Source organism: Haemaphysalis longicornis, unplaced genomic scaffold (genome assembly GCF_048455015.1).
Source record: "Haemaphysalis longicornis isolate Haplotype H1 unplaced genomic scaffold, Haemaphysalis longicornis Haplotype H1 scaffold_14, whole genome shotgun sequence".
Taxonomy (NCBI): domain Eukaryota; kingdom Metazoa; phylum Arthropoda; class Arachnida; order Ixodida; family Ixodidae; genus Haemaphysalis; species Haemaphysalis longicornis.
In genome coordinates this window covers 52,352,300-52,364,949 of record NW_027526245.1, presented here as the reverse complement: position 1 = coordinate 52,364,949, position 12,650 = coordinate 52,352,300, and the positions used below count along the sequence as shown (strand labels likewise).

At 50.4% G+C, this 12,650-nt stretch overlaps 1 protein-coding gene and 34 non-coding genes across 35 annotated transcripts; all 35 read left to right on the top strand.

The window, feature by feature from the left end:
* Window positions 1–26: 26 nt before the first annotated feature.
* Trnat-cgu (transfer RNA threonine (anticodon CGU)) lies at window positions 27–98 on the top strand. Its single transcript has one exon. It is a non-coding gene; the product is annotated as a tRNA-Thr (tRNA).
* A 68-nt stretch (window positions 99–166) lies between these two features.
* On the top strand, window positions 167–238 carry Trnat-ugu (transfer RNA threonine (anticodon UGU)). Its single transcript has one exon. It is a non-coding gene; the product is annotated as a tRNA-Thr (tRNA).
* A 68-nt stretch (window positions 239–306) lies between these two features.
* Trnat-ugu (transfer RNA threonine (anticodon UGU)) lies at window positions 307–378 on the top strand. The gene has a single exon. It is a non-coding gene; the product is annotated as a tRNA-Thr (tRNA).
* Window positions 379–446: 68 nt separating this feature from the next.
* Trnat-ugu (transfer RNA threonine (anticodon UGU)) lies at window positions 447–518 on the top strand. Its single transcript has one exon. It is a non-coding gene; the product is annotated as a tRNA-Thr (tRNA).
* Window positions 519–586: 68 nt separating this feature from the next.
* Trnat-ugu (transfer RNA threonine (anticodon UGU)) lies at window positions 587–658 on the top strand. Its single transcript has one exon. It is a non-coding gene; the product is annotated as a tRNA-Thr (tRNA).
* Window positions 659–864: 206 nt separating this feature from the next.
* Trnat-ugu (transfer RNA threonine (anticodon UGU)) lies at window positions 865–936 on the top strand. The gene has a single exon. It is a non-coding gene; the product is annotated as a tRNA-Thr (tRNA).
* A 68-nt stretch (window positions 937–1,004) lies between these two features.
* Trnat-ugu (transfer RNA threonine (anticodon UGU)) lies at window positions 1,005–1,076 on the top strand. The gene has a single exon. It is a non-coding gene; the product is annotated as a tRNA-Thr (tRNA).
* Window positions 1,077–6,254: 5,178 nt separating this feature from the next.
* Trnat-cgu (transfer RNA threonine (anticodon CGU)) lies at window positions 6,255–6,326 on the top strand. The gene has a single exon. It is a non-coding gene; the product is annotated as a tRNA-Thr (tRNA).
* Window positions 6,327–6,394: 68 nt separating this feature from the next.
* Trnat-ugu (transfer RNA threonine (anticodon UGU)) lies at window positions 6,395–6,466 on the top strand. The gene has a single exon. It is a non-coding gene; the product is annotated as a tRNA-Thr (tRNA).
* A 68-nt stretch (window positions 6,467–6,534) lies between these two features.
* On the top strand, window positions 6,535–6,606 carry Trnat-cgu (transfer RNA threonine (anticodon CGU)). The gene has a single exon. It is a non-coding gene; the product is annotated as a tRNA-Thr (tRNA).
* Window positions 6,607–6,674: 68 nt separating this feature from the next.
* On the top strand, window positions 6,675–6,746 carry Trnat-ugu (transfer RNA threonine (anticodon UGU)). Its single transcript has one exon. It is a non-coding gene; the product is annotated as a tRNA-Thr (tRNA).
* A 208-nt stretch (window positions 6,747–6,954) lies between these two features.
* Window positions 6,955–7,026, top strand: Trnat-cgu (transfer RNA threonine (anticodon CGU)). Its single transcript has one exon. It is a non-coding gene; the product is annotated as a tRNA-Thr (tRNA).
* A 67-nt stretch (window positions 7,027–7,093) lies between these two features.
* Window positions 7,094–7,165, top strand: Trnat-cgu (transfer RNA threonine (anticodon CGU)). The gene has a single exon. It is a non-coding gene; the product is annotated as a tRNA-Thr (tRNA).
* Window positions 7,166–7,373: 208 nt separating this feature from the next.
* Window positions 7,374–7,445, top strand: Trnat-ugu (transfer RNA threonine (anticodon UGU)). Its single transcript has one exon. It is a non-coding gene; the product is annotated as a tRNA-Thr (tRNA).
* A 68-nt stretch (window positions 7,446–7,513) lies between these two features.
* Window positions 7,514–7,585, top strand: Trnat-ugu (transfer RNA threonine (anticodon UGU)). Its single transcript has one exon. It is a non-coding gene; the product is annotated as a tRNA-Thr (tRNA).
* Window positions 7,586–7,653: 68 nt separating this feature from the next.
* On the top strand, window positions 7,654–7,725 carry Trnat-cgu (transfer RNA threonine (anticodon CGU)). The gene has a single exon. It is a non-coding gene; the product is annotated as a tRNA-Thr (tRNA).
* A 67-nt stretch (window positions 7,726–7,792) lies between these two features.
* Trnat-cgu (transfer RNA threonine (anticodon CGU)) lies at window positions 7,793–7,864 on the top strand. The gene has a single exon. It is a non-coding gene; the product is annotated as a tRNA-Thr (tRNA).
* Window positions 7,865–7,932: 68 nt separating this feature from the next.
* On the top strand, window positions 7,933–8,004 carry Trnat-ugu (transfer RNA threonine (anticodon UGU)). The gene has a single exon. It is a non-coding gene; the product is annotated as a tRNA-Thr (tRNA).
* A 68-nt stretch (window positions 8,005–8,072) lies between these two features.
* Window positions 8,073–8,144, top strand: Trnat-ugu (transfer RNA threonine (anticodon UGU)). The gene has a single exon. It is a non-coding gene; the product is annotated as a tRNA-Thr (tRNA).
* Window positions 8,145–8,212: 68 nt separating this feature from the next.
* Window positions 8,213–8,284, top strand: Trnat-ugu (transfer RNA threonine (anticodon UGU)). Its single transcript has one exon. It is a non-coding gene; the product is annotated as a tRNA-Thr (tRNA).
* Window positions 8,285–8,352: 68 nt separating this feature from the next.
* Trnat-cgu (transfer RNA threonine (anticodon CGU)) lies at window positions 8,353–8,424 on the top strand. The gene has a single exon. It is a non-coding gene; the product is annotated as a tRNA-Thr (tRNA).
* A 68-nt stretch (window positions 8,425–8,492) lies between these two features.
* On the top strand, window positions 8,493–8,564 carry Trnat-cgu (transfer RNA threonine (anticodon CGU)). The gene has a single exon. It is a non-coding gene; the product is annotated as a tRNA-Thr (tRNA).
* Window positions 8,565–8,632: 68 nt separating this feature from the next.
* On the top strand, window positions 8,633–8,704 carry Trnat-ugu (transfer RNA threonine (anticodon UGU)). The gene has a single exon. It is a non-coding gene; the product is annotated as a tRNA-Thr (tRNA).
* A 68-nt stretch (window positions 8,705–8,772) lies between these two features.
* Trnat-cgu (transfer RNA threonine (anticodon CGU)) lies at window positions 8,773–8,844 on the top strand. The gene has a single exon. It is a non-coding gene; the product is annotated as a tRNA-Thr (tRNA).
* A 68-nt stretch (window positions 8,845–8,912) lies between these two features.
* Window positions 8,913–8,984, top strand: Trnat-ugu (transfer RNA threonine (anticodon UGU)). The gene has a single exon. It is a non-coding gene; the product is annotated as a tRNA-Thr (tRNA).
* Window positions 8,985–9,052: 68 nt separating this feature from the next.
* Window positions 9,053–9,124, top strand: Trnat-ugu (transfer RNA threonine (anticodon UGU)). The gene has a single exon. It is a non-coding gene; the product is annotated as a tRNA-Thr (tRNA).
* A 68-nt stretch (window positions 9,125–9,192) lies between these two features.
* On the top strand, window positions 9,193–9,264 carry Trnat-ugu (transfer RNA threonine (anticodon UGU)). Its single transcript has one exon. It is a non-coding gene; the product is annotated as a tRNA-Thr (tRNA).
* Window positions 9,265–9,332: 68 nt separating this feature from the next.
* Trnat-cgu (transfer RNA threonine (anticodon CGU)) lies at window positions 9,333–9,404 on the top strand. The gene has a single exon. It is a non-coding gene; the product is annotated as a tRNA-Thr (tRNA).
* Window positions 9,405–9,472: 68 nt separating this feature from the next.
* Window positions 9,473–9,544, top strand: Trnat-ugu (transfer RNA threonine (anticodon UGU)). The gene has a single exon. It is a non-coding gene; the product is annotated as a tRNA-Thr (tRNA).
* A 68-nt stretch (window positions 9,545–9,612) lies between these two features.
* Trnat-cgu (transfer RNA threonine (anticodon CGU)) lies at window positions 9,613–9,684 on the top strand. The gene has a single exon. It is a non-coding gene; the product is annotated as a tRNA-Thr (tRNA).
* Window positions 9,685–9,752: 68 nt separating this feature from the next.
* Window positions 9,753–9,824, top strand: Trnat-ugu (transfer RNA threonine (anticodon UGU)). Its single transcript has one exon. It is a non-coding gene; the product is annotated as a tRNA-Thr (tRNA).
* Window positions 9,825–10,170: 346 nt separating this feature from the next.
* Trnat-cgu (transfer RNA threonine (anticodon CGU)) lies at window positions 10,171–10,242 on the top strand. Its single transcript has one exon. It is a non-coding gene; the product is annotated as a tRNA-Thr (tRNA).
* Window positions 10,243–10,450: 208 nt separating this feature from the next.
* On the top strand, window positions 10,451–10,522 carry Trnat-cgu (transfer RNA threonine (anticodon CGU)). Its single transcript has one exon. It is a non-coding gene; the product is annotated as a tRNA-Thr (tRNA).
* Window positions 10,523–10,589: 67 nt separating this feature from the next.
* Window positions 10,590–10,661, top strand: Trnat-ugu (transfer RNA threonine (anticodon UGU)). The gene has a single exon. It is a non-coding gene; the product is annotated as a tRNA-Thr (tRNA).
* Window positions 10,662–10,763: 102 nt separating this feature from the next.
* On the top strand, window positions 10,764–11,981 carry LOC144165094 (uncharacterized). Its single transcript, XM_077695218.1, has one exon. It carries the CDS (start codon window positions 10,783–10,785, stop codon window positions 11,965–11,967), a length of 1,185 nt encoding a protein of 394 aa, XP_077551344.1. The 5' UTR covers window positions 10,764–10,782; the 3' UTR covers window positions 11,968–11,981.
* The last annotated feature ends 669 nt before the right edge of the window (window positions 11,982–12,650 follow it).

Below are 12,650 nucleotides of genomic sequence, written 5' to 3'. Positions count from 1 at the left end.
AAGCAGGCAATAAAGAAAAAAAAAAGGCCGCTATAGCTCAGTGGTAGAGCGCTGGTCTCGTAAACCAGAGGCCATGAGTTCAATACTCACTGGCAGCAGTCATTTTTTTGTTTGTTGTAAAATAAGCATAAAACAAGGGGAATACGCAACAATACAGGTCGTCGGGGCCGCTATAGCTCAGTGGTAGAGCGCTGGTCTTGTAAACCAGAGGCCGTGAGTTCAATCCTCACTGGCGGCAATCGTTTTTTTGTTTGTTGTAAAATAAGCATAAAACAAGGGGAATACGCAACAATACAGGTCGCCGGGGCCGCTATAGCTCAGTGGTAGAGCGCTGGTCTTGTAAACCAGAGGCCGTGAGTTCAATCCTCACTGGCGGCAATCGTTTTTTTGTTTGTTGTAAAATAAGCATAAAACAAGGGGAATCCGCAACAATACAGCTCGCTAGGGCCGCTATAGCTCAGTGGTAGAGCGCTGGTCTTGTAACCCAGAGGCCGTGAGTTCAATCCTCACTGGCGGCAATCGTTTTTTTGTTTGTTGTAAAATAAGCATAAAACAAGGGGAATACGCAACAATACAGGTCGCCGGGGCCGCTATAGCTCAGTGGTAGAGCGCTGGTCTTGTAAACCAGAGGCCGTGAGTTCAATCCTCACTGGCGGCAATCGTTTTTTTGTTTGTTGTAAAATAAGCATAAAACAAGGGGAATACGTCACAATACAGGTCGTCGGGGCCGCTATAGCTCAGTGGTAGAGCGCTGGTCTCGAAACCAGAGGCCGTGAGTTCAATCCTCACTGGCGGCAATCACATTTTGTTTGTTGTAAAATAAGCATAAAACAAGGGGAATCCGCAACAATACAGGTCGCCAGGGCCGGTATAGCTCAGTGGTAGAGCGCTGGTCTTGTAAACCAGAGGCCATGAGTTCAATCCTCACTGGCGGCAATCGTTTTTTTGTTTGTTGTAAAATAAGCATAAAACAAGGGGAATACGCAACAATACAGGTCGCCGGGGCCGCTATAGCTCAGTGGTAGAGCGCTGGTCTTGTAAACCAGAGGCCGTGAGTTCAATCCTCACTGGCGGTAATCGTTTTTTTGTTTGTTGTAAAATAAGCATAAAACAAGGGGAATACGCAACAATACAGGTCGTCGGGGCCGCTATAGCTCAGTGATTCTGCTTCCGGTAGCGCTAGCGAGCGGTCGCAGAATGTCGATCTCCGCCCAAGGAGCGGCTTCAGCGGGCCTTTCGGCCCGCGGTAACAGGATATTTGCCCAGGATGCTGATAATTACCAAGTACTTTTGCCACAGTTTCCTTCAGGTCAGTCGGTTTTAAACACTGTTTTTCTTCATGCCGACATGCGTGCCCGGCCTTACCGCGTTGAGGATTTTCGGGACGTTTTGGCTCGTCTGGAACTGCTCCCCGACGTCGTGGCTTTGGGGGCGTACCAGATGAGTCACGTTTGGGCAGTGACGTTCAAGTCGGCGGAGGGTGTAAAGAAGATTTCTGCGCTCGCTGATATCAAGGTGAAGGATCGTCGGTGCCTTGTTATCGACCCGTCGAATCAAGAAGCACGCCTCAAGCTTCACTGGCTGCTGCGCAACGTTCCGGACGACGCCGTTCGCGTTGCGCTGGCGCCCTACGGGCGTGTCGGCGAGGTGCGCAGGGAGCGGTGGCGCGTCGAAGGCATCCAAGACAAGGGCTCGACACTTCGTACGGTGACCCTCAAGTTGAAGGCGGACGTGACCATCGACGACCTGCCGCACGAACTTCGTGTGGCGGGTGACAAGGCCCTCGTCATCGGCGCCGGAAGGGCCCCGCAGTGCTTACGTTGCAACCTCAAGGGGCACGTGAGGCGGGAATGCAAGGTTCCGAAGTGTTCTTCGTGCCGTCGCTTCGGGCATGATGCAAGCGCCTGCGTTATGTCCTATGCCAGCGTCACCGGTCCAGCGAGGGAGGACGACCTCCGCGAAAACCTCATGGACGAGGCAGAAGCGGAGGAGACAGCTGCAGGAGTAGCCGACAAGGTGGTGAAGGAGTCGACGTCGGCGGGGCGGGTCGAGGCCGAGGCTGGCCAGCGTGCTCCTGAAAAGGAGCAGCCGGTCGAGCTGAAGACGCCTCCCCCTCACGTCTCGTCGAACGAGGACAACGGCACCGGAGCGGCAAGGCAGGGGACGACGGAGGTGTCGGCTCTAGCAGCCGAAGCCGTGCAAATGGACCTGAGTGGGGCCGTGGCAAAACGACAACGCGAAAGCAACGACACACGACAGGGTGACGGACTCACCAGCAGCGAGGAGCCCCCGGCTAAAGCGGTTTCAGTGAGACGTCCGAGCTTCAAGGCGAAGCCCAACGTCCCTCCAGACCGAACGAAAACTCCGGCTTCGCCCACTTAGCCAGCACGTCACTACGAAAGGTAGTCGCCATCCTGTTTCTCTGTGTTGGTTGTTGCGCTGCTGTTTTGAATCGCCAACGAACTAAACGAAACAGTGTAGTTGGGTCAAGGCAGTATTTTTGGAGGGGGTATTGTGTTCCTGATGCTTATGCTTTCATCTTTAGGTTTGGCTGGGGGGAGGGTGGCAGTGTGTATTCCAGCGGCCGTGAATCCCGTAGGCCATACGAATGTTTTATAAGTGCGAGATTTTGGAGCGTGTATGGGATGTTTGCAGTTGACGAAGCGTCTTTCTTTTTCGTGCTGCATGAATGTAAGTGTTGTGCAATAAGTCTAGCTCCCTCCTAAACATGGTTTACTTGAGCAAACCAATGCGCATCGCCACGCTTAACGTCAGGGGATTTTCGGATCGGAGACGTCAAAATCAGGTGTACCGGCTCGTAACAGATGAGGATTTGGACATCGTGGCCTTGCAAGAGACCAAAGTTGGGAGGGAGGACCAGACGGATCGTATGGTGCGGCCCTTTATTGCGCGCTATGATGTGTGCGTGTCGCATGCAGTCGGGTTTTCTGGGGGTTGCACACTTCTAGTTCGGAGAAGCTTAGGGGCCGCTCTAAAGACTGTCACCGCCTCGGAAATGGGGCGGTATGTTGTGTGCGACTTGGAGTATTGTTCCAATGAATGGCGTGTAATATGTGTCTACGGGCCCACCAATACAGCCGAAAGGAAGGCTTTCTTTGAAGAAATGCGTCCATGGTGTGAGACGGAACGGCTTTTAATTTTAATGGGCGATTATAATTGTGTTTGCTCAGCGCGCGACAAAAGCAGCACGACCAATTTCAGGACGCCAGTACGGTGGTACTGAATGAGATAGTAGCCGGCTGCGCCCTGGAAGATGCAGGTGATAGTATGAGCAATGCAGGCACCGTTCGCTATACACACTTTCAGGGCAATAGTCATGCGCGGCTCGACAGGGTGTAGCTTTCCGTAGAACTCGTACGTGAATGTGACAATTACAAAGTGACCCCAGTTTCATTTAGCGACCATTGTCTGGTGGCATTAACACTAGGCAGGGCCGCTAAACGTGGAAACGCGTTCTCCTGGGGTTTGTGGAAAATGAACAACAAACTTCTGCAAGATGATAAATTTGTCGAGGCGGTTGACGCATGCGCACGGACCTCATTTAGCAGCTCAGGAGTGACGAACTTGATTCGGAAGTGGGAGCTGTTCAAACAAGAAGTTAAGCTAAAAGGCCTTGAACGTTCTTCTGTAATGAAAAGCGACGAGAAAAAGAAAGAAGCCACGCTACGAAGTAATCTCGATGCTCTTATTGTAGCAGAATGTAAATCGCCGGGGACGTGCAGAGATGACATACAGAATGTTAAAGCACAGCTCGAGGTCTTAGATCAGGGCAAATATCATGGCGCGCTTGTTTGCGCAAGAGCAGAAAAGATGCTGCTGGGAGAGGCGCCGACCAAAAGAGCCTTAAGCTCCGAGAAAAAGTACGCTCGCAGAAATGCGATAGCGGAAACAGAAAGCGAAGGCGTCTTGTACAAGGACCAAGCCAGCATAGAACGCTATTTTTGTAACTTTTACGACAAGCTGTTTGCACGTCACGCTATTGATGTCGTGGCGTTTAGGGATGAATTTTTGAGATTGTTGCCATGCCTAAACAAAGAGGTGTCAGCACTGCTCGAAACAGACATAACGGAGAATGAAGTAAGAAAAGCTATAGAGGAGTTGACCCCGGGAAAGACGCCTGGCCCCAATGGGCTGAGCGCTGCATTCTATAAAAAGTTTAAAGAGTGCCTAAGTCCGGTGTTGTGTACGTTATACGCTGAGGCGTATCAGAATGGTGTGCTACCACCATCTTTTCATGAGTCGCACACCATTTTTATTCCTAAGTCAGATGATGACGCCAAACTCTGAGCTGTATCTGGGTATCGCCCAATCAGTCTCACAAATTTAGACTATAAGATTTTAATGAAAATTCTGGCGAGTCGCTTGCAGACTGTTATTAGGGACATCATTGGACCGCATCAAACATGTGGTATAAAGGGGTGGTCGATAGTAACGAACATTCATACTGCTCGAAGTGTTCTTGTGTGTTGCGACAGCACTTAAGGTTCTCTAGCAATGCTCCAGGTAGACCTGGAGAAGGCATTCGATCAGGTATCACACGAGCTCCTTATAGCCATGTTAGAGCACATAAATGTAGGGGCTGTTATTCTTCAAGGAGTGCACATGGCGTATAGTGGGTGTTCAACTAGCCTCGTTGTGAACAAGTCACTCAGCAAAGCAGTGCAGGTTCAACGTGGCGTACGTCAGGGTTGCCCATTGTCCCCATTGCTTTTCTGTGTATATGTAGAAGCGTTTTGTTTGAGTGTTATTGGAAGCAAAACCATCAACGGCTTTCGACTACAGTCGTGTGAGGTGCGTGTGTTGGCCAATGCCGACGACATTGCACTTTTCTTTGTTGATAAAAGCAGCATAAGCGAAGCTGTAAAGACACTAAAGGCCTTCTGTAAATACAGTGCCAGCAGTATGAACTGGCAAAAATGTTTAGGTTTCTGGCACGGCCAATGGAAAGATGCCCCTGAGGTGTTTGAAAGTATAAGCTGGCAGAAGACGCCAACCAGATACCTAGGTGTGCCTCTCGAAAACTACGAGGACAGTGATCCCTATTGGCGCAGACAGACAGCTGAATTGCGCGATAAAGCAGAAAAATGGCAAGGCACTGGGCTCTCCATTTTTGCAAGAGGCTCAGTCTGCAATGTGTTCTTGATAAGCAAAATATGGTACGTGCTCCAGGTGTTACACTGTTCGCGTGCGCATGTGCAGGTGTTGCACCGCGTTTTCGCCGTGTTGATTTGGGAGTCCACGTGGGAAAAAAGTTGAACGAACTTGTTTCGGCGCGTGCGTCGCGGGGGCCTTTCCTTGTCTTATTTGTTTTTGCGACAGGTTGTCAATCGTTTTCTCTTCCTTCGGGATGTACAAGACCCCTTTTTGCGTACTGTTTGCCAAATGAAGTTGTCTGTGGTGTTACCCGATTTTGTTATAGCGTCAGCACGTTTTCCTGTCTCGACAATGAAGGGATACTTCCGCGAAGTTGTTCAAGCGACCCAGTTTTTGCGTGCCCGCTTCACGATGGAATACCTATGTAGCGTCACGCGGAAAAAAATGTATAATGATCTCGTTGACTCTGTATTTCCAGTTCCACTGTACCGGTCAATGTACCGTGCAGGGCCAGGCCAGGATGTGCTTAAACGCGTGAAATCTATGGCGGTACCGCCATGGGTGAAAACCTTCTTTTTTAAGCTCCACGTGGGTGTCCTACCAGTCAAAACGTGGCAAAAAGAGAAAGGACTGTACGTTCCGTGGGGGGTTGACTGTTATCCGTGCAAAAAGCCGGAGACAGTAGAACACGTGTTTTTAGAGTGTTGGGATGGGGTCTTTTTTTGGGACGTGCTTCAGAGGAATTCGAAGAAAGATTTCCCTCTAGACGCCTACGGAATCAGGTTTATACCCATCGAGAATGACGGCGGGTTGCCGTATAATGTGGGGATGGTTTTGGCTCTGCACGGCATATGGAAATCTTGCATGGCTATACGCCACCGCGATGTTGGTGCTAAGCGTTCCAAGGAATACTTTGGAGAAACTGTTCGTTTGATTGTAGAGGTTTGGAAGACTCAGCCTGACCCCCCGGAATGGCTTCCAGTAATGGAGTCGCTGACAAACCTTAAGCAGTTTTAGCCATTTCCTGCTAGCAAAAGACTGTTAGCAGTTTTATCAGTGTATGTTACAGCTTTGTGTACCTGTTTTCCTTGCTTTGTGTGCTTGTTCTCTGTCAGAGTGTGGCAATAAAGAAAAAAAAAGCCGCTATAGCTCAGTGGTAGAGCGCTGGTCTCGTAAACCAGAGGCCGTGAGTTCAATACTCATTGGCGGCAGTCATTTTTTTGTTTGTTGTAAAAGAAGCATAAAACAAGGGGAATACGGAACAATACAGGTCGTCGGGGCCGCTATAGCTCAGTGGTAGAGCGCTGGTCTTGTAAACCAGAGGCTGTGAGTTCAATCCTCACTGGCGGCAATCATTTTTTTGTTTGTTGTAAAATAAGCATAAAACAAGGGGAATACGCAACAATACAGGTCGCCGGGGCCGCTATAGCGCAGTGGTAGAGCGCTGGTCTCGTAAACCAGAGGCCGTGAATTCAATCCTCTCTGGCGACAATCATTTTTTTGTTTATTGTAAAATAAGCATAAAACAATGGGAATACGCAACAATACAGGTCGTCGGGGCCGCTATAGCTCAGTGGTAGAGTGCTGGTTTTGTAAACCAGAGGCCGTGAGTTCAATACTCACTGGCGGCGGTCAGTTTTTTGTTTGTTGTAAAATAAGCATAAAACAAGGGGAATACGCAACAATACAGGGCGCCGGGGCCGCTATAGCTCAGTGGTAGTGCGCTGGTCTTGTAAACCAGAGGCCGTGAATTCAATCCTCACTGGCGGCAATCATTTTTTTGTTTGTTGTAAACTAAGCATAAAACAAGGGGAATACGCAACAATGAAGGTCTCCGGGGCCGCTATAGCTCAGTGGTAGAGCGCTGGTCTCGTAAACCGGAGGCCGTGTGTTCAATCCTCACTGGCGGCAGTCACATTTTGTTTGTTGTAAAATAAGCATAAAACAAGGGGAATACGCAACAAAACAGGTCGTCGGGGCTGCTATAGCTCAGTGGTAGAGCGCTGGTCTCGTAAACCAGAGGCCGTGAGTTCAATCCACTCTGGCGGCAATCATTTTTTTGTTTGTTGTAAAATAAGCATAAAACAAGGGGAATACGCAACAATACAGGTCGCCGGGGCCGCTATAGCTCAGTGGTAGTGCGCTGGTCTTGTGAACCAGAGGCCGTGAGTTCAATCCTCAGTGGCGGCGATCATTTTTTTGTTTGTTGTAAAATAAGCATAAAACAAGGGGAATACGGAACAATACAGGTCGTCGGGGCCGCTATAGCTCAGTGGTAGAGCGCTGGTCTTGTAAACCAGAGGCCGTGAGTTCAATCCTCACTGGCGGCGATAATTTTTTTGTTTGTTGTAAAATAAGCATAAAACAAGGGGAATACGCAACAATACAGGTCGCCGGGGCCGCTATAGCTCAGTGGTAGTGCGCTGGTCTTGTGAACCAGAGGCCGTGAGTTCAATCCTCACTGGCGGCGATCATTTTTTTGTTTGTTGTAAAATAAGCATAAAACAAGGGGAATACGGAACAATACAGGTCGTCGGGGCCGCTATAGCTCAGTGGTAGAGCGCTGGTCTCGTAAACCAGAGGCCGTGAGTTCAATCCTCACTGGCGGTGATCATTTTTTGTTTGTTGTAAAATAAGCATAAAACAAGGGGAATACGGAACAATACAGGTCGTCGGGGCCGGTATAGCTCAGTGGTAGAGCGCTGGCCTCGTAAACCAGAGGCCGTGAGTTCAATACTCACTCGCGGCAGTCATTTTTTTGTTTGTTGTAAAATAAGCATAAAACAAGGGGAATACGGAACAATACAGGTCGTCGGGGCCGCTATAGCTCAGTGGTAGAGCGCTGGTCTTGTAAACCAGAGGCCGTGAGTTCAATCCTCACTGGCGGCGATCATTTTTTTGTTTGTTGTAAAATAAGCATAAAACAAGGGGAATACGCAACAATACAGGTCGCCGGGGCCGCTATAGCTCAGTGGTAGTGCGCTGGTCTTGTAAACCAGAGGCCGTGAGTTCAATCCTCACTGGCGGCGATCATTTTTTTGTTTGTTGTAAAATAAGCATAAAACAAGGGGAATACGCAACAATACAGGTCGCCGGGGCCGCTATAGCTCAGTGGTAGTGCGCTGGTCTTGTAAACCAGAGGCCGTGAGTTCAATCCTCACTGGCGGCTATCATTTTTTTGTTTGTTGTAAAATAAGCATAAAACAAGGGGAACACGGAACAATACAGGTCGTCGGGGCCGCAATAGCTCAGTGGTAGAGCGCTGGTCTCGTAAACCAGAGGCCGTGAGTTCAATCCTCACTGGCGGCGATCATTTTTTTGTTTGTTGTAAAATAAGCATAAAACAAGGGGAATACGGAACAATACAGGTCGCCGGGGCCGCTATAGCTCAGTGGTAGAGCGCTGGTCTCGTAAACCAGAGGCCGTGAGTTCAATCCTCACTGGCGGCGATCATTTTTTTGTTTGTTCTAAAATAAGCATAAAACAAGGGGAATACGCAACAATACAGGTCGCCGGGGCCGCTATAGCTCAGTGGTAGTGCGCTGGTCTTGTGAACCAGAGGCCGTGAGTTCAATCCTCACTGGCGGCGATCATTTTTTTGTTTGTTGTAAAATAAGCATAAAACAAGGGGAATACGGAACAATACAGGTCGTCGGGGCCGCTATAGCTCAGTGGTAGAGCGCTGGTCTCGTAAACCAGAGGCCGTGAGTTCAATCCTCACTGGCGGCGATCATTTTTTTGTTTGTTGTAAAATAAGCATAAAACAAGGGGAATACGGAACAATACAGGTCGTCGGGGCCGCTATAGCTCAGTGGTAGAGCGCTGGTCTTGTAAACCAGAGGCCGTGAGTTCAATCCTCACTGGCGGCGATCATTTTTTTGTTTGTTGTAAAATAAGCATAAAACAAGGGGAATACGCAACAATACAGGTCGCCGGGGCCGCTATAGCTCAGTGGTAGTGCGCTGGTCTTGTAAACCAGAGGCCGTGAGTTCAATCCTCACTGGCGGCGATCATTTTTTTGTTTGTTGTAAAATAAGCATAAAACAAGGGGAATACGCAACAATACAGGTCGCCGGGGCCGCTATAGCTCAGTGGTAGTGCGCTGGTCTTGTAAACCAGAGGCCGTGAGTTCAATCCTCACTGGCGGCGATCATTTTTTTGTTTGTTGTAAAATAAGCATAAAACAAGGGGAATACGGAACAATACAGGTCGTCGGGGCCGCTATAGCTCAGTGGTAGAGCGCTGGTCTCGTAAACCAGAGGCCGTGAGTTCAATACTCACTCGCGGCAGTCATTTTTTTGTTTGTTGTAAAATAAGCATAAAACAAGGGGAATACGCAACAATACAGGTCGCCGGGGCCGCTATAGCTCAGTGGTAGTGCGCTGGTCTTGTGAACCAGAGGCCGTGAGTTCAATCCTCACTGGCGGCGATCATTTTTTTGTTTGTTGTAAAATAAGCATAAAACAAGGGGAATACGGAACAATACAGGTCGTCGGGGCCGCTATAGCTCAGTGGTAGAGCGCTGGTCTCGTAAACCAGAGGCCGTGAGTTCAATACTCACTCGCGGCAGTCATTTTTTTGTTTGTTGTAAAATAAGCATAAAACAAGGGGAATACGGAACAATACAGGTCGCCGGGGCCGCTATAGCTCAGTGGTAGAGCGCTGGTCTTGTAAACCAGAGGCCGTGAGTTCAATCCTCACTGGCGGCGATCATTTTTTTGTTTGTTGTAAAATAAGCATAAAACAAGGGGAATACGCAACAGTGCAGGTCGCCGGAGCCTTTATAGCTCAGTGGTAGAGCGCTGGTCTCGTAAACCAGAAGCCATGAGTTCAATACTCACTGCGGCAGTCATTTTTTTGTTTGTTGTAAAATAAGCATAAAACAAGGGGAATACGCAACAATACAGGTCATCGGGGCCCCTAGAGCTCAGTGGTAGAGCGCTGGTCTTGTAAACCGGAGGCCGTGAGTTCAATCCTCACTGGCGGCAGTCACATTTTGTTTGTTGTAAAATAAGCATAAAACAAGGGGAATACGCAACAAAACAGGTCGTCGGGGCTGCTATAGCTCAGTGGTAGAGCGCTGGTCTCGTAAACCAGAGGCCGTGAGTTCAATCCTCTCTGGCGACAATCATTTTTTTGTTTGTTGTAAAATAAGCATAAAACAAGGGGAATACGCAACAATACAGGTCGCCGGGGCCGCTATAGCTCAGTGGTAGTGCGCTGGTCTTGTAAACCAGAGGCCGTGAGTTCAATCCTCACTGGAGGCAATCATTTTTTTGTTTGTTGTAAAATAGGCATAAAACAAGGGGAATACGCAACAATGCAGGTCTCCGGGACCGCTATAGCTCAGTGGTAGAACGCTGGCCTCGTAAACCGGAGGCCGTGAGTTGAATCCTCACTGGCGGCAGTCACATTTTGTTTGTTGTAAAATAAGCATAAAACAAGGGGAATACGGAACAATAGAGGTCGTCGGGGCCGCTATAGCTCAGTGGTAGAGCGCTGGTCTTGTAAACCAGAGGCCGTGAGTTCAATGCTCACTGGCGGCGATCATTTTTTTGTTTGTTGTAAAATAAGCATAAAACAAGGGGAATACGCAACAATACAGGTCGTCGGGGCCGCTATAGCTCAGTGATTCTGCTTCCGGTAGCGCTAGCGAGCGGTCGCAGAATGTCGAGCTCCGCCCAAGGAGCGGCTTCAGCGGGCCTTTCGGCCCGCGGTAACAGGATATATGCCCAGGATGCTGATGATTACCAAGTACTTTTGCCACAGTTTCCTTCAGGTCAGTCGGTTTTAAACACGGTTTTTCTTCATGCCGACATGCGTGCCCGGCCTTACCGCGTTGAGGACTTTCGGGACGTTTTGGCTCGTCTGGAACTGCTCCCCGACGTCGTGGCGTTGGGGGCGTACCAGATGAGTCACGTTTGGGCAGTGACGTTCAAGTCGGCGGAGGGTGTAAAGAAAATTTCTGCGCTCGCTGATATCAAGGTGAAGGATCGTCGGTGCCTTGTTATCGACCCGTCCAATCAAGAAGCCCGCCTCAAGCTTCACTGGCTGCTGCACAACGTGCCGGACGACGCCGTTCGCGCTGCGCTGGCGCCCTACGGGCGTGTCGGCGAGGTGCGCAGGGAGCGGTGGCGCGTCGAAGGCATTCAAGACAAGGGCTCGACACTTCGTACGGTGACCCTCAAGTTGAAGGCGGGCGTGACCATCGACGACCTGCCGCACGAACTTCGTGTGGCGGGTGACAAGGCCCTCGTCGTCGTCGCCGGAAGGGCCCCGCAGTGCTTACGTTGCAACCTCAAGGGGCACGTCAGGCGAGAATGCAAGGTTCCGAAGTGTTCTTCGTGCCGTCGCTTCGGGCATGATGCAAGCGCCTGCGTTAAGTCCTATGCCAGCGTCACTGGTCCAGCGAGGGAGGACGACCTCCGCGAAAACCTCATGGACGAGGCAGAAGCGGAGGAGACAGCTGCAGGAGTAGCCGACAAGGCGGTGAAGGAGTCGACGTCGGCGGGGCGGGTCGAGGCCGAGGCTGGCCAGCGCGTTCCTGAAAAGGAGCAGCCGGTCGAGCCGAAGACGCCTCCCCCTCACGTCTCGTCGAACGAGGACAACGGAACCGGAGCGGCCAGTCAGGGAACGACGGAGGTGTCGGCTCTAGCAGCCGAAGCCGTGCAAATGGACCTGAGTGGGGCCGTGGCTAAGCGACAACGAGAAAGCAACGACACAGAGCAGGGTGACGGACTCACCAGCAGCGAGGAGCCCCCGGCTAAGGCGGTTTCAGTGAGACGTCCGAGCTTCAAGCCGAAGCCCAACGTCCCACCAGACCGAACCAAAACTTCGGCTCCGCCCTCCTAGCCAGCACGTCACTACGAAAGGTAGTCGCCATCCTGTTCCTCGGTGTTTGTTGTTGCGCTGCTATCTTGAATCGCCAACGAACGAAACGCAACAGTGTAGTTCGGTCAAGGCAGTATTTTTGGAGGGGGTATTGTGTTCCTGATGCTTATGCTTTGAGCTTTAGGTTTGGCTGGGGGGAGGGTGGGAGTGTGTATTGCAGCGGCCGTGAATCCCGCAGGCCATACGAATGTTTTATAAGTGCCGGATTTTGGGGCGTGTATGGGATGTTTGCAGTTGATGAAGCGTCGTTCTTTTTCGTGCTGCATGAATGTAAGTGTTGTGCGATAAGTCTAGCTCCCTCCTAAAACATGGTTTACTTGAGCAAACCAATGCGCATCGCCACGCTTAACGTCAGGGGATTTTCGGATCGGAGACGTCAAAATCAGGTGTATCGACTCGTAACAGATGAGGATTTGGACATCGTGGCCTTGCAAGAGACCAAAGTTGGGAGGGAGGACCAGACGGATCGTATGGTGCGGCCCTTTATTGCGCGCTATGATGTGTGCGTGTCGCATGCGGTCGGGTTTTCTGCGGGTTGCGCACTTCTAATTCGGAGAAGCTTAGGGGCCGCTCTAAAGACTGTCACCGCCTCGGAAAAGGGGCGGTATGTTGTGTGCGACTTGGAGTTTTGTTCCAATGAATGG